This window comes from Hippocampus comes, unplaced genomic scaffold (genome assembly GCF_001891065.2).
Source record: "Hippocampus comes isolate QL1 unplaced genomic scaffold, H_comes_QL1_v1.1 scaffold108, whole genome shotgun sequence".
NCBI classification, from domain to species: Eukaryota; Metazoa; Chordata; class Actinopteri; order Syngnathiformes; family Syngnathidae; genus Hippocampus; species Hippocampus comes.
This window is the reverse complement of record NW_017805071.1, coordinates 78,597-106,173: the sequence shown is the minus strand read 5'-3', so window position 1 is coordinate 106,173 and position 27,577 is coordinate 78,597. Positions and strand designations below refer to the sequence as shown.

General features: G+C 43.3%; 3 protein-coding genes and 1 long non-coding RNA gene across 9 annotated transcripts in view; 2 read left to right on the top strand and 2 right to left on the bottom strand.

Annotated features, from left to right (window-relative positions):
* Window positions 1–262, top strand: part of wdfy4 (WDFY family member 4) — a 41,768-nt gene extending 41,506 nt beyond the window's left edge. For all 5 annotated transcript variants that reach the window (XM_019864600.1, XM_019864599.1, XM_019864601.1 and 2 more), the window contains one exon: window positions 29–262. In XM_019864600.1, the coding sequence (XP_019720159.1) occupies window positions 29–104 (76 nt within the window). In that variant the 3' untranslated portion in view covers window positions 105–262. The remainder of the gene's footprint in view (window positions 1–28) is intronic.
* Window positions 263–916: 654 nt separating this feature from the next.
* On the bottom strand, window positions 917–11,071 carry vstm4a (V-set and transmembrane domain containing 4a). The gene is made up of 8 exons (XM_019864613.1): window positions 10,751–11,071; window positions 8,866–9,318; window positions 4,901–4,954; window positions 4,703–4,810; window positions 4,534–4,567; window positions 4,309–4,457; window positions 3,819–3,883; window positions 917–2,457 (listed from the first exon to the last, which is right to left on the bottom strand). The coding sequence occupies exons 1-8, from the start codon at window positions 10,797–10,799 to the stop codon at window positions 2,305–2,307; spliced, it is 1,065 nt and encodes a 354-aa protein (XP_019720172.1). The 5' UTR covers window positions 10,800–11,071; the 3' UTR covers window positions 917–2,304.
* On the top strand, window positions 4,365–4,757 carry LOC109512694 (uncharacterized). Its single transcript, XR_002167578.1, has 2 exons — window positions 4,365–4,559; window positions 4,726–4,757. It is a non-coding gene; the product is annotated as an uncharacterized LOC109512694 (long non-coding RNA).
* Window positions 11,072–12,700: 1,629 nt separating the features above from the next.
* On the bottom strand, window positions 12,701–26,672 carry cunh10orf71 (chromosome unknown C10orf71 homolog). 2 transcript variants are annotated; one of them, XM_019864621.1, is made up of 4 exons: window positions 25,874–26,672; window positions 25,323–25,386; window positions 14,965–23,886; window positions 14,101–14,285 (listed from the first exon to the last, which is right to left on the bottom strand). In XM_019864621.1, exons 3-4 carry the CDS (start codon window positions 23,719–23,721, stop codon window positions 14,217–14,219), a joined length of 8,826 nt encoding a protein of 2,941 aa, XP_019720180.1. In that variant the 5' UTR covers window positions 23,722–23,886; window positions 25,323–25,386; window positions 25,874–26,672; the 3' UTR covers window positions 14,101–14,216. The 2 variants fall into 2 exon arrangements, with proteins under 2 accessions (XP_019720179.1, XP_019720180.1); XM_019864620.1 differs by having other exon boundaries at window positions 12,701–23,886; window positions 25,874–26,668.
* Between the last annotated feature and the right edge of the window lie 905 nt (window positions 26,673–27,577).

The window sequence follows — 27,577 nt, the reverse complement described above, 5'->3', positions numbered from 1 at the left end:
TTGTTGTTACAAAAATGTCTTTGTGTAGGAGCCATGCGACACTGTTGGCAGGTGACGCCTGGGGCCGGGTTTTCACTTGGACCTGCGAGGGAGCTCATGTGTGACCTCAATCTCTCACTTCATTTATTGATGGTGCCTTAAGACTTGAACAGTAGTGAACCTTACCTCGGATGTGAATATTTAGTAGTACTGTGTCTTCTTTTATGTAAATACTGACCTGCAATTTAATTGAATTAAACATTTTTAGCTATTTGTGACAATGCAGATTGCTACCCGTGTTTTGCTGGTTGAAATTGGCTGTAATTACTTAATCGACAAGTTTTCCTCTGACCAACCAATCAGAGGACGGAAAAAATGCCCGATTTTTAGTTTGCGCAGGCGATCCCCCTACGGGGTCTTTAGTTGAGAAAAGGACCTCAGGCTTACTTGGCCTCACTTTTTTTTGTGCGCATGCGATCTCCGTCATGAAAGGAGGAGGTCTCTGTCTTTAACCTTTGTGTGTGCAGCTAATTGTGCTAAGTGAAGTAGCTTAATAGAGTGGAAAATAGTCATCGTAATTTTCCCAGAGAGCCGCCAATGACCTTCTCTAAAGACAACGGCCAGCTCCATTCTCTCTACATGGCTGGTTTTATGATAGAGATGCCCAAGCGCCGGCTTCTTTACAGTAATTAAATCAAATAAATTATAGCGCCAAGGCAGAACCATCTTGTAGCTTAACCCAATTATACTGCACTGTAAAGCTAATTATTAACCATGATTACAATTAGTCTAATTTGAATAAATGTCGTCATTAGCAGGTTCATCCTGGTCGACGAGAGCAAACTGAGGGGGAGATGATGGTGATGATGATGATGATCATCATCATCACCACCTCTCCCACTCACAGTGTGTGCATCATGCACTTCCTGCTCTTCTATTTTTCAACCTGACCTTCAGCAAATGCCTCACGACCTTCACCTTTCTTGCCTGCTTGAGCGTAACGCATGCGCCCCCCCTCCCCCCTCCAAAATGTGTTATTTGCTGCTAATTGCCGAGGCCATTTTGCAAGAATCGACTCCCTGTGCTCCGCAGTTCAATTCAATTTAGTTTATGTGCTCGGCCCCAAATCAAAACATTCTAATAATTATCTCAGGGTTCTTTTTCCATACACACTGCACTTGTAGAGGGATACTTTGAATATGTGTATTCAAGTGGTAACGGGTAACCAGACATTACACAGTCGAATTTCATAAATGTCTTGATCTATCTTGTTCGTTCCAAAAAATACAGGATGAGATGTTATCCTTGTGCGAGCACATTCAGAGAGTTGGTGGATTTGTTGTTGGAGAATGACATGATCAAAAAAATGGAGGAAATGGGACAGTTGAAATTTTGGAACGCATCCTCAGTCGTGCTCCTCAGGCTCATGGTGTGTTTTGGCCATTCGCATGATACACCATCACCAGAGGTGGTCAGCTACAGACTGATCAGACCCGAGCTTGCGTCCCATGCCCAATTAGTCATGAGAGGTGTCCCATGGCAGACCTCTCGTGGGACTATTATTGAAACATGATTGGTTTGATTTGCAGAGTTGAAAAGAGTTGAATTTTGTTGTGAAATTTTAACACTTCATTGGGTGCGCCATCCACCTAAGAGAAATAAAAGCAGGTAAAAAATATAGTCGTAACTGAAAAATCTATTCAAAGACACAAAGATCGTAGAGGTGCTTTTTCCCCATTTTCCCCAACGCCGCTTGTGATCAACTTGCGACCAGTCCCCGGGGCTAGCGGTCGATCGCGATCTACTGGTTGGGCATGCCTGCCCAAATGAGATGTCTAGCAAATGGTTAGTGATATGAACTTAACAGAGAAAAGTCACCAGATCAATTTAAAAAGGGTTTTTATATGAAACAAATATTTTACATGGGCATATATAATTTACATTGCCATTTATTATTTCATAAGCGTGTCTCCACTGTAAACTAGAGATGAATGAAAAAAAGCTGAGAGTTGCAATGATGTCCAGAAAAAGGAGCATTGACAACGATTTCTCTCCTGAGCATCCTGTCAGCAATAACAGAGCATTCTTACAACATCTGGCTCACAGACCAGAGATGCCGACAAAGCAAACAAATAAAATCAGGCCCTTCAAAAATGTCTGTGTTAGACTCGAATCAGGTGCTCAAACACACGCAAAGACGCATACAGTGAAAACAAATGCCAATTGCATGTTCATAAATACACATCCTCACTCCAGAACCCAATCAGGTCTTCCTCTCCGGGAGGTATAGCGAGATATCCATGGGTCCAGATCGAGTTGCTGTGTTTACAGCTGCTTCTCCTGGAAGAGGATCTGAGCGTACACCGTGTCTGGGCTGGAAGGGTCAGGGTCGGGACTGGTGGAGGCCGGGGGCTCGATGGCTGGTCGGACCAACTCCAGCTCCGCGTATGTCAGGTTGTCCTCCTGACGTGCTTGAGGCTGCCAACAGCACGGGGGAATTTAGTCAGAGGTGAAAGACTGCAAACGTGCACATGTTTCTCTCCTGAGTGTAGAACAGGGTTGGGGGGAAAAATACGGACTGCGCTGCTAATGATGCGTCACTTCAAATGAGTTTCCTTCATTTTATACCCTCTCGCCCCCACCCCAATTGGATGTATGATTTTGGTATGTCCCACTACAGTGTATGTGAAGTGCTGAGATGATTCTAAACCAAAACATGTTTTCATGGTTTTATTGTCCACAAAAAAATTATAAAACAAGTCACTTTGATGATGTCGGCCTATATTCTATTTTCATAATCCCATGGAACATTTTTGCATGTCCCCAAAATGTGCACCCTGTCATTATGGGCTAACTGCTCTTTTACGGAACCTTCGAGCTTTTCCATGACACGACAACCATTGTTTTTGCCTTTATTCAGTGGAGGCTGAAACAGTGGATTGGTGCAGAATAAATTTTTACTCATACTGGACGTTTAGTCAATTTTGTGTCGTCTGTCAGTGAAATATAAATTGATATAAAACCTGAAAATTTGAATGATGAAATGGAGAAAAAAAAGTACAATAAAGTATATTGTACATGTATCTATAGCTAACCCCTGCCTAGTCACGGTTTGCTGTTCATGTTCGATATCGGTATTAACCTATCCATTTTTCCCCCGCTGCAACCTATTTTGAGATACCAAACAAACAAAAAAACGCTCACCAAATTGCAACATTTCATGCCCTACTGCAAATGACCTAAAATGGCATCAAACCCCGTCTTATTTGAAAGTAGTAATTGGTGTCAAGGAAGTATGTTTAGGTGATTGCGTGGCAATATCTTTATATAGCGGGGAGGAGCTAACCGGTGTTGGTGCTCTCCTTAGATTTGTTTGGGTTAAAAACAATCTTCAGACTTCCAAGAAAGCCTTAATCTAAACAAAAAAATATGAGTATTGGATTGTCAAACATGGAATGCATTTTTGGGGGATGCTTACAATGGAGTGTTGCCATTCATCACATAAAGGAAAAAAAAAAAGCAAAAATGCTGGAAACATTGGAGATAGTTTTCTTCTGTGTGAACTTACTTGATAGTTAAATTGTGGAAATAAAACCAGTGAAGCGCCCTAAATAAATAATTGTGTTTGAGAAGCAATAGCGATAAATATAATTATCACGCTCATAACCGAATGAAGAGAGAGCAATAAACTCTTGTAGACAATCAGGCGGTCGTGAGACAAATTCCCTCTTGTGTGTATTTCGGCAGCAGCAATTTTATAAGCGCCTTTTAAAAATGATTGAATTAATTTTGTGCTATTACTGACATCAGTAGAGGAGCTCCCGAAGATGAAGACTTACATTGGCAGACCTCCTTGGGACCTTTGACCTTTTGGGCTTCTGGGGTCTTTTTGAAGCCACGGGCACTGAAAATAAAAGAATATGTGTAAGCGATATTCTTTTTTTTTTTTTTGGGGTGGGGGGGTTGGTAAGCTTTTAGCAGTTTTTTTTTTTTTTTTTTTTTACTGATGATGCTTTTAACTTGAATTCCCGCAGTGGGATTTTCCCCAAATAAGAGTGTAAAGTTTCCCTCTCGCCGTTTTTCACATTGTCTGCGTGCTGTTTTCATGGTGCTACAAATTGAATTATACTGCCTCGATAATGATACCTTCACATCCTGTTATTTTAATCCTCTCATCCAGTTTCTTAGCATCACGGGAGCCTCAAGTATTGCCCCTGCTGTTCTTTAATACCTCCAGCACATTTGGAAAATGTGATGGAGACTTTGCAAAGTTTTGGTGAGTTGACCCGTGGTCTTGCAATGTTTGATATGCTGTTCTAATGTTCTTACCTGTAGGTGGTGTGTGTGGTAGTGGCTTCTCAGGCACCTTAGGGGGTTTTAATGCCACTTTCCTATCACTTTTTTGCCCCATGTATTTACTCAGTGCTCTTGGTGAGGAACTAGAAGAACTTCCGGAGCTGGTTACTGTCTCTCCGGAGCTGCATGGAACAGAGATGCTGCAACTCAGAATATGTGACGTCTTATTTCTTATGAATGAAGATACATTGGCCGTACCTGCTCTCTGGACACTTGACCAGAAGGTAACTTGCTGTGGAGAAACAAAAAAAAACAAAAAACGAAAGTCTGACGTTGTCCAACGTACTGCAATGGCTTGCGTTCGACCACCAAGGTTCTATTAATCCATTACTGTTTCATGTGAATTGTAGATGGTAAATGAAGTGACCTTTGAGCCTGTGTCTCCTGAAGAAATACTGGAACGTGAGCGTGAGAGTGAAGAGGAAGATGGAGACTAAGCCCAGCGAGCAGATCAGCACGGCACACACGTTCACGTCTGGCAAGACAAACGCATTGGAACAATAACATTAAAAAACAGCCATTAATGTTGAGGAAACAACATTAGTGCGAAGGCCCGCGGGAATACCTGATAACAGGCGCCAAATTCCTTCACCTCCACGAGCCTCCAGTGTAAAATGCACTGGAGAGAGGAGGAAAAAAGAAAAAAAAACATTTATGGAGAAGAAACGGTCCAGACTAAGCATCTTTGTAAATTGCTGTTCTCTGAAGAAACTGACCCACTAGAGGCCAGACAGCCTCTGTGGTTTTCCAGAAATATCACAAAAGGCTGGAATGGAGGTAAAGTGGCGCTCACACACACACACACACACACACACACACACACACACACACACACACACACACACACACACACACACACACACACACCATAAATGAATGAGGACGTTGCAGTGCGTATGTGTCAATGAATGATGTGGCGTGAACAGGCGAGGGGTATTTAGCAAAAGGTTGAGGAGAATGAATACAGGCTACGGACATAAATGACTTAACCTAAGCACCCCTTAATGACTTTTTAATATGTCTTTTAAATGCATGCGCCGCATAAACTCGTAAGATATATCAACTGTGATTGACTTGTCACATGTGAATATGGCGCTAATAAATGTCACAGGAGCGAGAAATATACATGTCGTAAAATTATACTTCCTGGTCATTTTATTGGATACAGCCGACAAAAAAACAACAAATCTGCCTTTACATAAAAACGAAACAAAATCGCCTATTCCCTATGACTGGTTTGGAGTGGTGCTCATTTGGACAATTCCCTTGTCGGGTGTTTAGGAATCTGTATGAATTTGCTCAAAATTCAATTTGTGGCCATGCGGCTAGTGTGAAAGTGTTTTTTTTTGACACATTTGCAATTTTTTTTTTTTTAAGCGAAGAGATGCAGAATATCGGACTTTGTCTTTTACGCATGCTTTTCTCCTGGCTCGTGCGTCTTGCTGCATGAGTCTGCAGTAACACTAGTCCATGTCTAAAAATCGTCACTGTAATTTCGTAAAAACTCACAATCCAAAATGAGATATTATGTACGGGTTTCAAAATCCACAATACAGTGAGACCGCAGAAAGTGAACAATGAAATGGCCTTTATTCAAGTGTTTCCAATTGTTGTACCCCACCTCCCGATGAAGGTCATCTGGCCTCGTCTTCCCCGTGACCCCAATGAGCAGCATGGAAATGGTTGGATGGCCAATTGTGTCGTTGTACCATGAATACTCTTTAAACACAAACCGAGCCACACCGAAGCCAGGCAGCAGCATCCCATAAAGTCATTCACTTTATCACTTCTTCCAAGTTGCCCAAGTAAGTCACAGCCAATGTTCACTGCTCCAAGCTCAGCCTTTTTTTTCCAGCAGACGGAGGAGATCCCCCATTTAAGAGTCAGATTTAGCGTTTTGATTTGTTTTCCCTTTTAATGTCAACTCTTGTTTTTACTGCTTCTGTGGTGTGTGCATGTCAGAGATGCCTGCGGTCATGTGGCTTCGTCAGTGCGACACTGACCTGAATGTAGGACAGGCAGGGCGTTGGCAGATGCCTCCACCGTTTCAAATGTTCTTAACAAGTGCCCAAAAAGTATATGCCAGAGCTGCAGCAGTCGCGTCATATAGGCGGACATCACCGGGGCTGCATCAGACCACAACAATTTAGTGTGCAATCATCATTTTACTCAAACTTTATTGTGGCCGTGGATTTGGGTGAGAAAATGAGCGTTCTCCTAAAGGAGCTTTCAAAACGCTGAAGTCATCTAATTCAGAGTTGGTGAACACGGCCAGCTCAGCAACAAGCTACCTCTGCTCACACTCATTCACAGAGTCATATTGTTGTGTGTGGTTTGGCCATGTGAGCTCATTGTTTTTATAGGGAAATACCACAGAAATGGGGTGACACTCACACACACGCACACACACAGACACATACAGAGCGAGGGGCGTGGTTCAACACAAATGATCAAGCTACGGTGTAGCGCTGTCTTTGCTTTTCCAACGTTTGCTTTTTTTTTTTTTCCGTAATATGGATGTCGTGTGTGCAGGACGTGCGGATGCCCTGGTATTCCAGACAATAAATTTTCCGTGCAATGACAGCAGAATTCCCCGTCTTCTCCATTCCAGTCCCTCTTGGCAGTGCGTATGAGGATTCTGTGTTGGACTTCACTTTGCTGGCCAGAATCAACTGATGATTGAATAGACGCTGATAACTGACGGTGCTTTTAATCGAAGCTGACGGGCCAGATTGTTTGATTTACATACACGTATGTGCATTCGGAGCGTGGATGGTAGAAAACTGTCTGGAAGCTGGTCAAACTTTTATTACCATGTGATAAACATTTGGCTTCTCGTGTTAATTATGAGAACATGACATCAACAACTACCATGCGCATTCAGTAGAGTTGTTAATGACAGCATCTTTTACATTTGGGCTGGGGAACAGTAAATATATGAAAAAAAAGTTCATTATTATATATCAGGAGCGTTTGTGGATTAGACTGAATGGCAGATAGGATAAAAAGCTTTTGCGGATATATCAAGGAAGCCTTCTTCTTGTTTGTTTGTTTGTTTTGGTTTGTTTTTTTGAAGAATTCCATCCAATCATCCATTTTATTTGTTGTCCGTTTTTTGTTATAACCGCTGCGATGGCAACACATTTAACTCTAATCTGTTCACTAAACAAGCATACAGTTTTTCTTACTTTGAAACCTCAAGTTCCTGATTGGTCCATTCATTTTTATTTATTTTTTTCCGGAATAGGCCACAATCGAGTCATCTTGCGGTTTGGCAAGATGGCGTTGTGAGAAGACACACCTATTCTCATAAGTCCTTCCTCTCAAGGTTATTTTGGATCTCCGAAAACAGCCAAAACATGCACATTTCTCATTCAGTACAGTGTTCCATTGCATTCCCCTTTTGAGCTTTGAGCCACAAAAACAGAAATATAAAGCCTGGTACACACGTGCTAATTTTGAACATCTTAACCGATTTTTAAAATATGACAGACCCCACACGACAATGCATGTGTTTGGACTGTTCTTCTTTAGTGACCAAAACACACCGCACACATGACGATATCTCCACTGACAATCACAAACATGGTCTCAAGACTGACCAATGAGAAGCAACATTGTGCCACAGGCCATCCAGGCTACCAGGAAATACAACAAAACGGAAAGACGAATTGTAGCCAATTGACGCAATCAAAGAAGCTAGGCTAAATGTTAGCTTATCTGGGAACTACGGGCGCGTTTGGAAATACGCTGCGAGAGCGCACTGGTTCACTCCAAACGTTTTATAAATTGAAAGCATTGATTAAATGTGCTGCTTGGTTATTCAGTGTATCCCAAACAAAGAAATGCCGCAGCGTGCTCTGACCACTTCAATGGGAACACGGTGCATCCGGTCCATTGGGCAGTACGGGTGGAAGCAGTTCAAGCATATGCTGCTGATTGGTTTGTAACACTATGTTCGCAAACCAATGGGAACTCTGCCTTTCCAAATTTCACATTCTCAGAGTGGTCTAAGGGTGTCAGAGTTAAGCCAGAAGTGTATTTTCAGGATTTGCAAACGTAACTATCAAAAACGTCAAACATGTACAGTTTGTCGGGCCTAGGTGTTCATAGGTTCATCAAAATCACTCTTAACAACCCTCAGGATAATCAATCACTTCTTTTTTAAGACATCTCAAACTCAGATTGCTGACTTTGATCGGAAAGGAGGAATCGTGCTCCATTTTGACCCCATTATTAGAATGTGTAGCTGTTTCCAAATTTGTAGCCTGCATCCTTGAGAAGCCTTCGCAGGCTGAGTTCCGTCAAGATTCCTTCTCGTGTAGACTCCTGGACCGCATAAACTGTCGTGAATTTGGACAGGTCTAGCGTAGAAGAAGAGCGGCGCAATGCAGGCTTCGCAAGTGTGATCCGAAAGAGCCTTCGCTCAGGGCCAGTCTCCATGGAAACGAAAGCCAGATTTGAAGGCTCGACTCGAAGGCCGCGTAAAGTTGGATGCTAGCGTGCAGTAATGGCAATAGCTTTCGTTACCTGTCAGCTGTGTGGTGCTGCTACCGTTGGACCATGCTCTCCATATGTTCCTGTACTTTCTTATCTCGTGCACTCGACACGTGTAGAAGCCCTGGTCCGTCCCACTCACGTTGAGAATCCTTAAGCGGTACACCTCTCCCTCCGTTTGCTCGTAAAGACGAAACTTGGGCTGGGGGAAGCGGCGGGTGTAGTTGCCGTACAGCTTGATTTTCTTGATGCCCATTTTGACTATGAGGACCTGGGAGGACTCTGGGGCGGCGGGGGAAGGAGACGGGAGAGGTAAAGGAGGCGCGGGGGTGGGAGCAGCCAGAGGGGAGAAGAACCAGCGGAGGACGAGAGTGCTGCCATTCTTCTTTCTCTGAGATACCAGGCAGGACAGTGTCAGGTTCTCCCGCTCGGTTGCCGTGAGAACGGGCCCCGGGATCACCGTCACGTTCAGGGCGTGACATACTTCTGTTGACAAAACATACAAAGAAGACTTCGACACAAGGGGTGGACAAACTTGTGCTCAATTCTCATATTTAATTTTCATTTATGATTAATTTCGTATTAACTAATTAGCAAAATATTTAGTATTGCAACTTTTAAGATAGTTCAATTGTATGTAGAATCCAGTGACCATGGTCTTGACTCAAAACGTCGTTCTCCATTGAAATGGAGGGAAATGCTCTTAACCCCTTCCGGCCTCCCTTGACTCCATTAAAAAAAAAAAAAAAAAACTACATAAAAACAAAAACTGTCTCGTGTTTTTTTTTTTTTACTTGATAAATACATCAAGCTACAACAAAATTCAATAGATTATAAACCATCATGTGCCACATGATTTAATGCTGCATTTCAATTTGCCGTGCTGCTCCTTTTGGTGAGCCCAGAAGGCAGTGCTGTATATGTGCAGTAGTGCAGACACTAACGAAGAATACGAGGAAGAATATGCACTATACACCTAATTTATTAACATTTACTGCCTTGCTTTTGTCAGAGGGCGCAACGCGGATTGCAAATCTTTCAATTGCCACGTGGTTGGACGAACAAACACAAATAGGGCGCTTGCCGCTCCGTGATTTCTTTTCCTCCCGTGTGCCTGTCGAGTTTACATTTGTGAAGTCATTTGTGTTTCTTCTCCCTTCACTTCAGCAGCGTGTTTGATTTCCTGCCAGTTCGACATAATAGCGGCGTTTTGTTGACATGCACGCCCGCAGCGGCTGCACAGATTCACACTGCTTCATCTCAAACTGTCATGTTTTTCTATCATTAGACGGGGAAATTCGGCCCCATCCGATCCTAAACTCTTCCCTGGTGTGCTGCTGTTTTGCTTCTCTGCAGGTAGTGATGTTTTGCTCTGCAGCCAGCTGGGGCAGCTCACGTCTGGTCGAGACATAGAGTCTGGACACAAGATGCGCGATCCAAAAAAAAAAAAAAGAGTAAAGGGAATCTGCTGGTGGGAAACACTATAGGAAGCTCAAAACAGCCTTAATAAAAGAAGATAACAATATAACATGGACCAGATGCCATCCACTGTTGTTCTGATTAATTTGGGAATCTCCCTGAGTGTTTGTGCACGCTCCCTAATTGAATGCGACAAAAAAGTAGATCCTTACAAAATTAGTACTCAATACGATTCGTTAAAGACTTGTGTCAAGACTATTTTAAGCAGGTTTTCTTTCAAGTCACTGGTAAGAAGTGTGACAAGGATCACTTTCAACTTCAGTGTAGTGCAGTGTTTTTTTTTTTATCTTCTTATATCTTAAAGTTAAAAAAAAAAACATAACCTATAATTTTAGGTTTCATATCATATGCCTGTCTGGATGTATTTTCTGCCAGCCTTGCATGCATGCTCATTTTAACTCACCCTGCCGTGTTATTGCAGTAAACAAGATGAACCTACCTGTGAGCAGAGCTTTAGTCAGGACCAGCAGCACTACAGAAATGTACATTGTCCTCTCTCAGTGAATCCATAAACCCACAACACTGCAGCACGCTTAAACAAGCGGAGCACGACTGCGGGACCCACCACAGCCTTTGGCCACATGAACTCTTCCTCTCTTTCTCCTCTTTTCGCAGTAATATGAAACACTAGTTGCTCTGTTCCCACTTAGGAACTCCCACTCGTTCTCCCAGTAGTCTCTCGCTCACATGCTCGCTCTCTCGCTGTCTCTGTGTCCTGCTAAACGGAGGAAATGTCATTTCCTGAGTTCTTCTGAAGCGTCTTGGGCCAAGGCCTTAAACCCCCACAAGCCTGGTTGTTCTGGTCCACTCTGGTGGTTTGGTGCAAGGCCACGTGTCTATCGCAACGCGTGTCATTTTTAGAAGCGTATACCATAGAGTGCTGAATGTGCATTTCCACCATCCGCAATTACTTCTCTAGTTATGCTGCCAGTCAAATATGTTGACCCCCCGTGTTTTTTTTTTTTTTTTTTCATGCGTGTGGTAACGATGCATTTGTGCGTGGTGGGACTTCTCCCCCGTCTGGCTGCTGGAAAGAGTGGCATGGGCTTGTCTCCGGCTGCGGATGACAGACGCTCCCAGGCCTGCTGCTTTATTGGGCGGCCTGAATCGCTGAGGCCGGCGCTTCAGATGCAGCCAAAGACAAATGATGCATTGTGGGTCGGATTGTGTTGGAGAGGAGTGGGTGGTCAATGTTTTTGTTTTGAAAATTTGGCAATATATGCATGGAAGCGTGTAAAGGGGGTGGGGCAGTAGCTCAATCCTCCTCAGCGCTGTGGAGCTCCCCTCACTTGCAGGCAGCGGTGAACCATCAGGTTGAGTACACTATCAGGAGCAATGACCTACATTCACAAACTAAATTCTTGTGTTTGTTCCTTAACCCTTTCAGGGACAGCGGTTACTACAGTGGACAGCTTATCGTGTTTTCAGGTTCAGGGTGCATGAAAGGTATTTCATGTAGAGTTCAAATTCAGCCTCAGAGGGCAGGTGGGGTGGCCCTCAGTGTTGTCACCATATTCCTGTCCTCTGATTGGTTGGTCAGAACAAGCACAATGTTGAACGAGGAAAATACAATCTGTAGTGATCAACATCTGAGTGAGTCTTTTATTTAAATTTCATATGTTTTTGTCACATGAGTTAAATGTTGATTTTGAATTGCTCCAAATGTTGTTTTTAGCACAGTTACATTGTGTTTATGTATAATATTGATGGTTTCTATCATTGCAACATGATGGTGGTGGTACTAACAGGTGAATTAATTGAGCTCCCAAATGCATGGCCACACCACCACTCAGTTGTTTGACCTGAATTTTGGTGCAAGAGAGGGAATGAATGATTCAGTGTATTCATTCATTTCACTTGGTGTCCCTAAAGTCTGGACATCGCAATCATGCTTTCATTTTCTGTACCGTTTATCTTTATATTGAAGACGTTAGTCCAGAGTTGAATTGAATAAAATGTATGAAATGTTGAAATGTCCTGTTTTGGACGACCTAGCGTAAAAACCCGACGCGCATCGTATTTGACATCGGAAGTTTCACTGTGTCTGTGGATTGATCTAATATGTTAGCAAGTGTCGTCGTTCTCGGTTTAATACTTTCTTGGGCATTTCACTTTAGCAGCAGTATCTTATTCATACGCAATTTATGATGGAATTGCAATTTCTTTCTTAAAATGTTGACTCTGTTCCAGATTTTAGAGACTATTAACTACCGCTCAAGGAATGTGGAGCCCACTTGGGGCTCACTATCAGTGTTCATTTGTATCTGAATTTGTCAGTCTTGGGAAATCAAAGAAAAGACAAAGTCATTTCTGTCATTAGATCCCACTGGCATCGCGGGCAAGGATCCAAGCTTCAGTTCCATACAGAAATAAAATGACAACACAAGTATGCTGCAAAATCTTTCTTTTGTTTATTAACTCTCTTAGGACCTATCAATGCGCTCTAAACAGCCCTTCATAATTGTTGTACGCACTCAGCAGAAAAGATGTTTAATTTCAGTCATTCAGACCCAGGGAACATTTCAATAGTCAAAACAGGTAACAGTAATATCTTCTTGTTGCATTTATTGTGTTTATTCAAGTCACAAAATGAAATCTGCAACAGTCCGGTGATTTCTGTCAGGAAGTCATTTGGCTGAGCAGTTATTCTGTTGAGTCAAGTGTATTTTTAGTGCATGTCACACTGCTTTGTTTCACCGCAAAACACAACTTCCAACATTATATAGTGACTTTTGTATGACACTTTACAACAGCTTCATATGCTGCTTCATGAAACAGTGCTTTACATCAGAACCTTCAGTGGCATTATAGCGTGACAAGACATGCATCACAAGACCAAAAGTTGTGCTATAATTATGTTTACATAAGGGAGAAACTTTCATTTCTCACATTCATAAATGGGCAATGGAATGGTGAACTGTAGCATAAGCTAAGCATGAGTGATGTAACAGCATTTCACAGGGACAAACCAAAAAGACTTTTTTTTTTTTTAACATGAAAAACATCACCATATAAATAAAATACTTATTGGACTGTATTGCATTGTTTACACAGACGTTCACCACAATATCAAAGCAACTTCCTTTTTTTCACGCTCCCACCCGCCACCCTCACAACTCACCAGTCGCTCATCTCCATAAAATCATCCAGCTCACTCATAGATATGATATCACATGGCCGACACCTTGAGAGGGCTGAGTTATCATTTTCACAAAGGATTCCTGCAAGCTGGTTTGTGTCACACTGTGGGAAGGATTCATGCGTGCTGTAAACAGTGTTTTGTGTTTTGTTGGTGTCATTAACCGTATCCATGTAGGGCGTCTGCTCAGGACTGTAGCGTTGACCTTCAGATTTCTGGCCTGTTTCATTTGACTGATTTGTTTTGCAGTTATTGATGAAATACGGTTCCTCCTGGACGACCACTCCTGAGGGTAGGCTCTGGGAAGGCATAGAGGACATCCCTTGGGATTTGTAAACTTGTGGATACGCTTGGGAGCCTTCATAAAGTGTGAAAGGCTTCTCAGCTGGAGAACTATGTGAGAGAAGCTCGGGTTGCTGCTTGAGCTGCAATTGGGGTGGTAAATTCAGATGAGGGAATAGTGGCTGGGTCAACACAGGCTGGAGATGAGGTTGAAAGATGTTCTGGCCAGATTGACGGACATTGAGTTGAACATATTTTCCTGTCTCTGGATCAAAGAAAGTCTTTGTTTTCACCTCAATAGGTGCATCTACAAGAAAATATCGGCCTGAGCCAAGGTCTTGCAACACCTTGTGCTGGGTTAGTGGATAGGACTGGGGATAGCTTGACTCTACATGGTACTGTGTCACTGGAGCTGGGTGGGGAGCATAATGGACCGTGGGAGAAGAAGGAACATGTTGAACCATCTTTGGAGTAGGAGGGTGTGTCATCTGGGCAGAAGCATGAGGGGAGGACACTGGAAAGGAGATAGGTGCTGTGACGTGAGGGGTGGCAACTGGATGGGAGACAAGGGCGGGCATGTAAGGGAAGGCAACTGGATTGGATACAGAAGAAGTGACGTGAAAAGTGGCGGGTGGATGGTTTACAGGTGCCAGGACACGAGGAGAGGCGGCTGAATGATTCTCAGCAGCTGTGGTATGAGGAGAGGTGACTGACTGGGATGGCGGGGGAGGGATGTGAGGGGATGCACCTTGGTGCATTAAAGGTACACTGGAAGGAGGTGAGGACAAATGATATGATGCGGGGGAGGTTACGTGAGGGGAGGCAGCATGAAGGGACACATCGGTTGTGGCGTGAGGAAAAGTAACTGAGTGCGGTCCGGACGTGACGGAATGAGGGGAGGAAATTGAATGTGATGCAGGTGCAGTGACAGGTGGGGAGACGGCAGTGGCAGCATGAGCAGCGGTGAATATAGGTGCAGGGGAAGGAGAAGCAACTGGGTGCAACATGGGTGGAGTGTACTGAGGGTATGATACAGGTGCAATGACATGAGGGGAAGTGACAGGGGGGGAGGCAGGAGCCGTAGCATGAGCGGAGGCATGGAAAGTGAGGCGTGAGTGCAGGTTCTCTGTGTGTGTCGAGGGTAAGCTCGGCCCAAATGTCGGTGCATGGGTGAGCGAGACGGGAGGGGCAAAATGCGGAGAAGCCACGGCATGGCGGTTTAAGGAGCGTACCTCGGTGGAGGCAGAAGCAGGCCTACTGGAGGCTTCCCGTTGTGGTTTCTCTGCAGGGTCGGTTGTTGCGCTTTGGGTCACCTCTTTCCTTATCCTACGAGTCGTGAGTCTTTGTGCCCTGCGTAAGGCTTTGTCACTCTTTGGTGGAACAGCTGGAGGTTTTCCCAAACGCGACATATCGCTGCTGAAGCTGCAGGCTGACACCGGCCTCTCGTAATCATACAGTCCTCGCAAATCTGCGACATCAGCAGCACTGGTGGCAAAACTCTGTACATCCTCGGACATGTTACTGATGACTGATGGGGAGTCGTCGTCGTCCAGAGCGACGCTTCTCCTGGAGAAGGGCCTGTGATGTGGGAGAGGAGCTGAGTATTCTTGTGATGTCGATGCAGGCTGAGAGACGGAGGATTCGTTAATTGGAGTGAGTCGGTTTAAGCCTGCGATCGCGTCGCGGTGGACGGGCGTTCCGGTGTTCCGGCTCGTTATCTCCTGTTCATTCCCTCTTCGCTCTGCTTTCCCTTCCGTCGGTAAACCCACTCTGGACTCTTCTGCAAAATTCTTATGAAAGCGTGGTTTAACTGATTTAGTGAAAGAAGAACCTCTGGTGTTATCCTTCACTCTGAACATCAACATTTTGGCTCCGAGAGCAGGGGAGGAAGTATTGGAGCGTGGAAGAGGAGGAGCAGGAGACGGAGGAGCATGTGGCCCGTGTGACCTTCTGTGCGATCCAGAGTCTTCCGGAGGCTCCGATGGATGTTTCTTTTCTTGTAGTGGGGAGAGTGTTTGTCTTTCTTTGGGTTTCTTATCTTTCGAGCTGATGGTGTAGTACTGAAGAGCATCCATCAAGAGTGCTGCCCGTTTCTGCTCCTCGCTGGTCGAGGCTTTCTTTCTTTGAGTTGTGAAATGTTCTTCTTCCCTATTGGCCACGAGATCATCGGCAATTATCAGCTCTTCACCTTCGGCCTCTCTTGGTTTTGCACTCGTGTTTGGCTTTTGGTCGGCACGGGTTGTCCCTTTGTCCTCACGGGTCATCTGTTCAACTCTTTTTTGCCTTTCTCGCTTCTGCTCATCTCTCATGCGCTCTTGAATCTTTTTGATCCTTGTCTCCTCCACAAGTCTCCGCTGCTCAATCCTCTTGGCTAGACGTTGCTCCTCGATGAGCACAGCTCTCATCTGCTCTTCCTCTTCAGCAGTTCTCTCTCCCGGTCTCTGTTCCAGTCTGTTCCTTTCTCCAACCGATGTGCTTTCTCCCCTTTCCTGTTGGGCTTTCAGCGGGTGTCTTCCTTCTCTTTCTGTTCTTCTTCCATCCTTTCCTTGATGGGTTCGCCTACCCTCGATTTGTTTTCCCTTTCTTTCCTCTTCCATCCTTTGGGCCGTTTCTTTGAGTTTTTCCCACCGTGCCGCTTCTCTTTGAGCCCGTTTTCTCTCTTCTGATATAAATGCCCTCCTCTCTTCTATCCTAGCTTTTATGTCTTCTGCAATTGTATCTTGCCTTCTCTTGGAAGCGCTTTCCTCTTGCTCTCGTTTGGCTTTTGTCTCTTCTTGACAAGTGTCAAGGTTTTCTTTTCTTGATTTTTCTGAATTTCTTTCTCCTGCTCTGTCTTTATTTATATCGTTTTTAATTTTTGAAGTCCCATCTGGATAAATTGGCTCCATAGTGGGTTTTGTGTCAGAGACTTTTTCCCTGAGCACCAAACAATTAATTGAGGTCAATCCTGACGTGTTTTCTGTTGCATTTGGAGCATCGAGTCGTTTTTGTTGTTGTGACTGAGGATTTTCTCTTGCTTTGTGCAGTAAGGAAGATGATGTTGCGTCTTGCCTACGATTATTATTTTGTTGACTAACTATTTCTCCATCCACCTTTGGGACCTCTTCTCTGTTGACCTCATTTTTAACTTGAGCTTTTGGCATTGCTTTTCTTTGTGTGGGCTGTTGTAGCTCTTTGTCCAAAAGTTCTTCATGATGTTTGACATCAGATACGGTTTTCTCTCGTCTTTCTTTCTCTCCCAGTTTGAACATCCCTGTACGCTGATGCTCTTTCTCAGTTATGGGAAACACGACTGGTTTGGGCTCTTTGTTGACTTTGGTGTCGACCTCTGTCTTTTTGGGCGGACTTTTGTCTTTCACAGGCGGCTCTTGTGGGTCAACACTGAATATTGGGCGTCTGGCATAACGGGACTGTATCAGTGGAAAGAATCCTTCTTTTTTGTGAGGAGGAAATTCCTGAATTGTGTTTTCTCTGTCTTCTGAAACAATGACTTTTAATCTGGCATAGTCCGCAAGGGCTGATATCTCAGGAATTGTAGACACTCTTTTCTTTGGTTTTGATTTGACTTCTGACTCCTCGCTTGCCAGCTGTGAATTTCTTGAGTTATGTCTTTCCCTGACTGATAAATTTGATCTAAAATCTGAATGTTGTTTTCTCACATCCACCATTTGGGCAGCCGCCATATTTTCACAGTTCTGTGATTCCGAGGGACGATCGCTTTGCTTCAAAGCGTTCTTTTCTGTTGCGCCTCTTTTTCTCATTCTCTCATTTTGAACATGTTTTGTGGAAGATACGGACGTGCTCTGATCCGAAGGTTGGTTGGAATGTTCCCCTCCCTTTGAAACGTCGGGGACATTTGCGTGTGTGCTATTATTTCTAAAGAGTGCTCCAGGTATCCCTTGAACTTGGAAATAGTCTTCCTCACTGGCTTCTACATTTGAAATTGGAGTCTGTGCTACGACGGTCCCCCTGTCTTCTCTTTTTGTATTTATACTCATGCTATTGTGTTGATCTATGTTTTTCATTGAGTCAGTCAATTTTCTTACATTGTCTTGTACACTTAGTTTGTCTTCCATCTTAACGTTCCTCTGCTCCCCACAGCCTTCTGAAGTGGGATGTATATTTTTATCATTTTTGATTGATGCGCTCGTGTTTTCCACCGCAATTGATGATGCTTGATGTTGATGTTCCTCAGCTGCAGCCACATCAGAGCACGTTGTGCTCTGTTCTTTCTCCACACTGTCACTCTCTGTTGCTGCTGGGACAACTCTGATGACAATGTTGTCTGTATGAACATCTTCGAGGTGATTCGTTATTCCCGTGTTTGACTCCTTGCGTTTTGAAGATGCATTCATGCTTTCAATCTTAATTAATTGGGGGCTGGTAGTGTCATTTCTGTTTTCTTCCAGTAGGAGTGCACTCTTATCCTCTATGCCGCTGATTTCAGATGGATTTATGTCAGATGCCGCATCCTGTTCCAGGCATGGTGTGACAGATCGAGTTTCGGCAATAGTTTTGGTATCTTGGATGCAATTAAGTCCTGTGTTTATTCCTTTGGCCGTGTCTTGCTTTAAATGTGGATGAATTTCTTTTGTCTTAATTTCCTCTTGATCTTTGTGGCAGTTCTCTGCTGGGTCGAAGGTTTCAAATGTGCTTCCTGCCATTTCCAATGTTGCTACGTTTTGAAGGAGTTGAGTTTCGGTTGGTGCTTTATTTATAGAACTGAAAGTGAGTGTGGGGGTTACATCTTTTCCAGGCATGGGGCCTGTGACGTGCATTTCGCTTTGGGGTCCTGCATTGATATTACAGTGCAAGGGAGAGGCCATTTTCTCAGCCACATTCTCGTTGATGTTTTCCTCTATGGTTTTTTCATGATGAATATTCATACCAACTTTATTTGGCGTTTCCTTTTCTGTAGGTTGAATTTCCTTTGCATGTGTTGTGTTAATATGGATCAAACATTCACTTTTCTCGCTCATTTCTGTACTCGAGTTGAGGAAAGACGTGTCAGGCTCAGCCCTACTTTCTTTGCCCTCCTCAGCGCTCAACACTTTATGATCATTGTTCACTTTTTCAGTCACAATTATTTCCATAATCGACAAACTGTCCTCTGACACAGAGTTCATAGTCTGCCCACAGGCAAAGTCTTCGTGAACAACTACATGTTGGCTTTCATCTTGCTGTGACTTCATTCTGCCGACGGGTGGATCAGGTTTGTGCAAAAGTGAATCGAATTCCGGTTTTTCAGAGTTTCCATCAAGCTTTACTACTGTGTTTTCTTTGCTGTACATTGATTCCTGATCCTCATTTTGTATTGGTGACCTGATTTCATGATGATCTGCTCGCTGCTCTGCACTCACAGAATGAGCTGGTGTCATTTTCATCTCTGCGGTTGCAACGTCTGGAGCGGGGTCATCACTCTTCATGGGAGGTTCCTTCTGCGTTTGATTGACAGTTTGATTGCCGATTCCTTCGGAACTGAGAAGTGCCTTATCCTCCATTCCTGATGATCCTATCTGATATTTTGTTTCACTACTTGATATTGAGATTCCATGGCCTCTGAGGACATCGTGCGATGGAGGTTTGTGCTTTAAATTAAGACTCTGACTAGCTGGTAGTGGTTTGGTGGCGGTTTTCGAAGTGAAGACCTCTTGTAAAGCGAAACCTTCCATCAGCGCTGAAATCTCTTTCTCAGCATGAGCTTTTATTTTGGAAGTCAGAATCTCTTGTTTTGTCTGAGCTTTCTCTTTAGGAGGCATTGCTTTCTGGCGCTCTGATTTATGTTTTGTTTCAGGATTTTGAATGGACTCCGAACGTGTCTGTTGTGAAACAACAGAATGAGAATAAGGATCAGAAGATTCAAAATTTTTAATTGTGCCTTCCTTTCCACTATCCGAAACTGTGCCACCAGTTGCTCTTTTATCTACACAAGGGGGTAAATTGTCTGCCTGAGATAATTTAAATTCATTGGATGACTTGCTGTAGATATAAAGACTCTCATTTCCTTTATTGGAATTTACTTTCTCATTATTATTGAATTCACCACTGACTGTGAGATCATCATCATTTGATTTGTTGGTATTAACTTCTGTAATATCAAGTGGCAGCGCTGATGGAGTTAAATTGCCATCTTTTGAAGAAATGCTTGCCCCGGATGACATTTGGTGTGAAAGTGAATGAGTAAAGCCATATTTCTCTCTCAGACTTTGATAATAATCAGCCCCATCTTCTTGATGATTTGAATTATTTGCTATTTTTGCAGCTGAATTGTCCTCATGTTGCTGCGCTTGTGCTGTCTGTTGTAAGAGAGTCACCTCTGCATCTTCTTTTGCAACACCTTCCTTCTTTGTGATAATTGTACACCTGACTTTTCCCTTTTTGTCCCCCTTCATCTTTTCCTTTATCTTTGCTAGCTCCGCTTTAGCTTTGGCTAACTCCGTTTTTACTTGGTCAACTTTTGTGGGCTCACTCTTGACATGAGGTTGCGTTGTTTGGATTGCTGTGAGCTTTGATGGTCTTTGCTTCATGTGTTGGTGTTTTACCAGTGCGACTTTAGCTAGCTCCATATTGGTTAGCTCCATCTTAGCCAGTTCTGCTTTTTTGGCGACAGAATTTGCCTCTTTGGCCTCATGTTTCACTTCTTTAGGTTGAGTGTTAACTTGTGATTCTTTCTCAGCTTTCTTTTCATTTTGCTTGTGTCTTCCACTGTGCGCTTCCATTTGTGTGCTAGTGTGTTCCATTTTAGCTTGTCGTAGAGCTTTTTCCTTGTTGACTTGCGTTGCTACAGTTTCCCTAACATTTTTCGCTTTGACTTCCTCCAACATTTTCTGTTCACCTTCTTGATTAATTCGACTCAGTTTTGCCTCAACCTCATCCAGTATGTTGTTTTCATTTTGAGATGGTTGAGTTCTTTCTGACTCTAATGGTCTCTGTTTGCCTTGAAGTTCCTCCAAGTCAGCTTGCTCGGTATGGACTCGTTCACTCTGCACCTCTCTCCTCTGTTCAACTTGTACTTTTGCATCATTGTTTTCTTCGTTACCATCTCCAATTTCAGTTGACGTTCTTGTTGGTTTCTCACTGGTTCTGTCTTTTTGTTTTCCATCATATTCCAATTTGACCTTGACTGCTGTTATTTCATCAGGCGCTGGTCGCGATGGTTCTGCTTCAACTGAACCAGTCTGCCACAAAGCACACTTGTCTTTGGGATGTCCCCCATGAGCACACTGTGGAACTTTAGACTGCTCTGTTTGTCTCTGCTCTGATTGTATTTGTTTTAATGTGTTTTTCAAAGCCTTGACCTCAACCAATTGTCCGTCCTTCACTTGGTGGACCCTTTCTGTCCTCTCATGGACTGATAGCGAACTGTTTTGGCTATTTGATGTGTTGTGTTGCTCGGCCACTTTTGGCATTTCTTCCTCGAATGTTTGTGCACATACTTTTACTTTTCTCTGACTTGTTTCTTGATTTTGCATAGATTCGTCAATTTCTTGATTTACCATTGCATGATTGTTCTGTTGTAAATAATTCTCTGTCCTGTCTTGTCCACAAAATTTAGAGTTTTTAACAGGCATATTACACTGTGGGGTCCTTTGTGCTTCTTTTATTGTTTCCTGCTGACCCTCTCTTCTTTGGTCATCTCTTGGTGAAATGATCTGTTTTTCAGTGATAGTTTGTGGGTTAGCCTGAACACGTGGTTGTTTTTCTTTTAAGGGTGTGGTGTCGTGTTTCCATGGAGGTACAACTCCTTTCAGAGCCAATTGTTTTGCATTTGGGGTATTTGGAGGTCCCCACCATTCTTTTGAAGCATTACTATAATTGTGTTTGTTCTGATTTAATTGAACCACCTCAGTAGAATGGCTCGAATCTGGTTCTTTCAAATCGGTACTTTCCCTTGGTAAATAGTCTGTTACTTGATTGTTTCCACCCATTTTCCAGTTCACGTCCGTGGTGTTAAAAGGTGATTTATTGGTGAACACCTCCCCTCTCACCACCTGATTGCCAGCCACGTCCTGTTTAAAGGGAGAATATAATGGCAGCTCTTCACTAAAATTCAAACCAGTAGTCAAACGATTGCTGGTGTCATTTTCATGTTGTCTCTGAGCCATCTTGTAGTCTGAAACTTGCCCGGTGTTGGGCTTAGAATTCAATGGAGGAGAAAAAAGTCTGGGACTGTGATAGGGTTTAACATATTGATGTAAGGCTCCATCAGTCCAGCTGGATTCTTGGATGTCTCCTTGTAAATGCTCAGGTATATCAATCACAATGTCTTTGGATTCCCAGAGAGGAAGTTCTCTGCTTTTTTCTGTAGTCTCGCAGCCTTTAAATTTGGCAGGACTGTATGTACTTTTCACTCTTTTTCTGTTATCTTTGAGATTGAAGAGGAGACTGCTGGCTCTGGATTTGTAGCTTGACATCCTTACATCAGGCATAGCCCCCCTGCTTTCGGCACGCACCGGAGGATGTTCCATAACTTGGGAATAACCTACCTTCTGTTTACTTTCTGGTGGCTCTGCTTGGGACATTGGAACCTGTGGCGAAAGCATATGACCATCAGTGGATAAAGTACTGCTGCTTTGATTTGCAGCGTTTCGGTCCGTTGTGACTGGCAATAGAGTGTCATTGCTCCGAAAAGCTCCACGTCTATTATCTGTCATCCCTGCATTGTTGTTTTGCTCTGTCATTATTTTGATCTGTTGATGGAGGGCGTCAACAGAGCTGAGGGTTTCCTGAACATGACGACACATCTCTACAGTGGGCGATGCTGTTGATGGCCGTCTGGTTGGAATTCTGTTTGTTCCAAGACTTTGTGTCCTCATCCTGTGGGGATAATGTACGGCCTGCTCAGACTCACAGCGCTTCTCCAAGGCAGATGCTTTCTGCAACCTTGTGGATGTTGAAATGGATTGTAGAGGATGGTTGGGAACCACAGGGGCCATCATCGTACTGTGGTGCTTACCACTCCGCTCTTGAAACGTAGAGGAAGCATTCATTTGGGGTTCCAGTGAAAGCTCCTTGTACATGGGTGTGTGGTTCCACTTAGGGAACTCTGAACAGTGCATATGTCTTGAAACTTCTCCTTGTTGGAACCGGTTATGGTCTCGCCATACTCTGAAGGGACTGAATTCGCTGTGTATAAAGAAGTTGGTGTTACAGTCCACTTGTGTCATCATCGTATAGTTATTGTGGGACAATCCCATAAAAGAGGAGGCAGCGTTCATGTGAGGCACCCCAGCTGCTTCAGTGGGGTAAAAGTTGGTGTCCTGGGATGAGAAATGGCCAACCATGGAAAAATGACCATTGGTAACATTTTGCTGATATGGTGAAGGCATGTTCATCAAATCTGGTCTATTCCAACGTGCCTCATCATTCCACTCTCTGAGTTGATCCTCCATAACTGCTCCACCCTCAGAGTTAAATGCTCTGATGAGTGAAGAAACTCTGGAACGGCTTCTTTGATGCCGCAAACTCAAATCTGTGGCTCCGTTGCTAAAATAGCTAAGTGGGTCTTCTTCAAGAGATTTATCCTCCTGGGTCATCCCCATTAAGGAGTGTTGGAATGTGGCAGAAACCCTCCCCGGTGCCCCGTCTCCGCAAACATCCCACTGTGGATTTCTGTTCAACTCTGCCCCATACATTCCGTCATGAGTCCAATCATGTTCATACTGCTGCACCATCAGGCTGAAGCTCTCATGAGCTGTTCTTTTAAGCTCCTCCCTGTCACCATCCTCATTCTCCAGCCCACTCGGACTGAAGGCGCGCTGTCTGTCCCTTTGAAGGCAAGGTGAGGATGGACCAAGGTCCGAGTCATTGTAAATGGCCTCTTCTCCAACGCAGAGACTCCTGAAGGCTTTGTCTGTGAGACTACGGACTTCACGGTCCGTCTCGTCCAATAAGGATCCACCGCTTGATGTGTCACTAAAACCTCCGTCGCTGTGCTTCCGATGTCCGCCATTCTTTCGGCTCGAGCGGCGTTTCTCCACTGATGTCATAATGCAGGATCGCCAACAGTGAGCTGAGTCGTTCACTCCAACTGTCACCTCAGCAACTCATACAATGTTTCTTTGCAGATCTTAAGAACCCCGCCTTCAGGGTCCCAGCTTTTAAATAGCCGTGCATCTCAGTTGTGCTTCATCCGAACAAATCTTGCTGATTCCCTACAAAACACAAGAATTTGTATTATCATTTTAACATCAGATAATTTCTTAATTAAGTGAATTGTGCCTTTTGGTCTCATGCAACCAGTTCATTTTCTTCAGCAATGGTCTCGGATTTCAACACCATTCATTTCTTAGCAAACTGTGACAACAGAATTTTGTCAAAAGTAGGATTACAGATACACATATTGACATGATTCCAGGAAGAGACACAATTACAGTGAAGCTAATACTGCTTCTTAAAATAAACCATAGAACAGGACACTATTGAGGCACACACATGGGCAGGCAGGGCCAATGAGACACACACCAGAGCAACACATGAATCACAAATTAAAATCCCTTTCAACCAAAGTCCAAAAATCACAAAATCAACATTGCAGGCAGGAAATGCGACTTGTGTTTTGTTCTACACTGATGTGGAGCTACGACTCCATTTCCAATTCCTGTACTGTATGTGATTCCCAAAACAGTCTTGTAAATCCCTCCGCTCAAAGAGTCTGACCTTGCCCGACGTGTTTGTGAAAATTTGCATCGTTGCTATGCGCCCAAAAAACATGCTCACGTGAGTTATTTGGGGAAGTCAAATTGTCTGCACCACCCTCTTGCCCTTAAATAACCCTCTACACTGCAATCTTTTTACCATTTACAAACACAGGCTTTTTGTAAGATATATTTATTGATTGAAAAAAGATAATGCATTCGTATGTTTTGCTATATTTAAGGTATACTTTTGATCGACAAAAATGTGTGTTTTTTTTAACTAATGTTCAAGTGTTGGAAAAATATTAGCATCTTAGTTTTCTTACAGTCTCAAGTAATGACATTCCGTTAACTCACGTTAACTGATCTTGCATCAGCCGCTTATTTATTTTGCCATGTTCTGATTGACTTTGCACATATTGCTAATTACACATTAGAATTCAAATACAATTCATACTTGGACATGGATTTTTTTTTTTTTAAATTTTGAATTAATTGAACATGCATGTTTTTGGCGTGTCGGTCAGAGGAAGCGGGAGTACCTGGAGCAAACTCATACATGCATGAGAAAAACATGCAAAATATGCAAAGAAAGTGAAGAAACCAACATCCAAACTGCAATTTCAGAACTATGAGGAAAACATGATAAGAACGAGAATGCCATGATGTCCTCACTGAAATCCGTGACTAACTTTGGCTAAACAACATCATGTGCTTCAACTTAACACAACACTTGTTTCTCTGCAGTAAAGTAGTCACAGTGACTTGTTTATAAAAGTATTTATCAAACGTATTTTTAGATTTTCAAATAACATTCAAAATCTGCCATAGCTGCCCTGATTTTCTTGGAAGAGGGTCACAAATTGTGAGCAATAGCATCACATGCGGTTGTGTTTTATTTTAGCTGCCAAACTGGGGAGAACCATCATCAACAATCATTAATATCTTCTTACCTGGAAGGCATCCAGAAGTATTTAAAGCACATCTAAGCTCTACAGCTGTGCTGCCATGGTGCACCTACATCACATAGAATACTTTAAACGTGCATTTTTCCACATCGTTTTAAGTACAAAAGAATAATAGGCAGACAATATCACGCGACAAGAAAACACAATTAAATGTTGCCGTCTTCTCCGGTCGCTGTTGAAAGTGAAGATATTTTTTGGGGCATGAAAATCAAGTCGTGAGTTGGGGGTCATGTTCATTTTTGCATGTGACTGGTTTATTTTGGTGTGGCGAGAGGCCCCTGACTTGAAAATGGAACACTGCAGTGGCAGTTCCAAGCATGGACAGAACTGTAACAAATATGTTGTTTCGAGTTAAGATATATGATTGTATTTAGTATTTCTAAATTAGCTCTGATGGTTATCAATGTGGTTACAGTACCCGTATTCAAATACCAACATTTAGATCATGTAGAATAAAAGATATTTTCAGAGCTCTACATTGTCCTTCTAACCATCTATTACATTAAAGTGCCTTCAAGAAAAAAGTGAGGTCTTACCTTCCAAGGTGATATTCCATCTTTTATTTTATGCCTTCCAGTGATTCCAAACTCCCCCCACCCCAAAACAGGCCTTGAAGGGAGTCCTGCCTTATCCCCTCTCTGGCCGCACCGTCTTCACCCTCTAAACCAAGTCCTCTATGAAGTTCGGTTGGGGACCCTCGCTCGGGCGCCGGTTTCGGGCCGCGGCGCAAACAGAAATAGAGGAGCAGTCCCAGAGAGAGTTTCCATCATGGGGGGACAGGACGGGGGGCTCGGAGCTGGCGTGCAGGTCTACGAGATCCTGTGGTGTCGAGTATCACATGGATGAAACAAACAGCCTGGCAACTATTTTTAAATGAGTACAGCTCACTCAGGAATGAGCTTTGGGCAGACGAGGAAATATTCACCGTGGATACATTTATGAGGAGATATGATTTAAAAATAAATAAGTACATTTTCCAGCAGTTATTTGGGGGTTTGTGACATAAACGGCTTCACACTTAGAGCGTCAATTGCTCATGTATACAACCCAATAGAGCCCGCATACAGTATCCTCTGTCTTCCATTTTCCAGTAGACCTTATCATGAGCCAATCTACCCGACTACAGCTTCTCTCACCCACCTCGAGCCGAAAAGGCCATGAGGGAGGAAGGAGGGCGGGCTGGTGCCCTCCCACAGCCCGCTGCTATAATAAGAGATTGCAGCAGCAGATTGTTTCCTGAGATTCTTGGCGGGTGCACGGCTCGGCCCGGCCTGGCAGCGTGATGGACACGCACACATGGGCTGCCCGGGCCACACGCTCTCACTGCGCATTTACTACTACGTGTACTGTACTCGTCGGTCTGCAAGTATTTGGACATGGTCGGTATTTTGGATGTGGGCTGTTAGGGGATTGAGCCTTTAGCCTTTCACCACCACAAGTGAGTTTCAAAATAGGACATTCAAGAATGACAAACATGCACACAAGGCACACAAAGTGAGAAAGATTTGGTTTTCGGGTGATATTTCGGGATGATCGTTTAATTGCATTGTAACCTTTTACAGCCAAGTGAACTTAATTTGAATTTTTTTTTTTTTTGATGGGTTCAATGTGTTTATACTTTTGGTCCAACTTGCTGTTTTCTAATAAGAATTCAACCAGCAAAATTCAGTTAAAATTGGTATTCCAAAAGTCCTCTTCAACACGGCGTCCATATTTTGACATCCTCAGCCTTAAGACTGCACCTAACAATTGATAAACAAGACCTCACTTTCAAGATGCTTCAAACGGGGAGGTGGCGACTGTGCTTAGCATGTCAGAATTTCATCAGCAGGTCACAGCTGAAACACTGGAAGAGTCACAGAAAGGCATCTATCTAATTCATCTTTTTTTCCCCCCATAAAACATTTTGTTTTGAGATGACTGACAATGTTCTGTTCTGTTCTTTAAAGTTAATCCGGATGTAAACGTTACCCCCCGCCCCCCAAAAAAAGACATGTATACATACAGTGTCTATTTTTATCATATGTTCTTTCGCTTTATTTAATTGACAGAAGGACTATTCATGGTATTACCTTTTAATATAAAATATGATAATAAATTAAGAGCACATTTAATATTCTTATCATTATATATGATTATAATACATATTAGTGATATATTATGAAATAGATATTGTTATAACACATTAATATGCAGTCTATACACCTATATATCATAAAATCATATTTCTATTATATTTA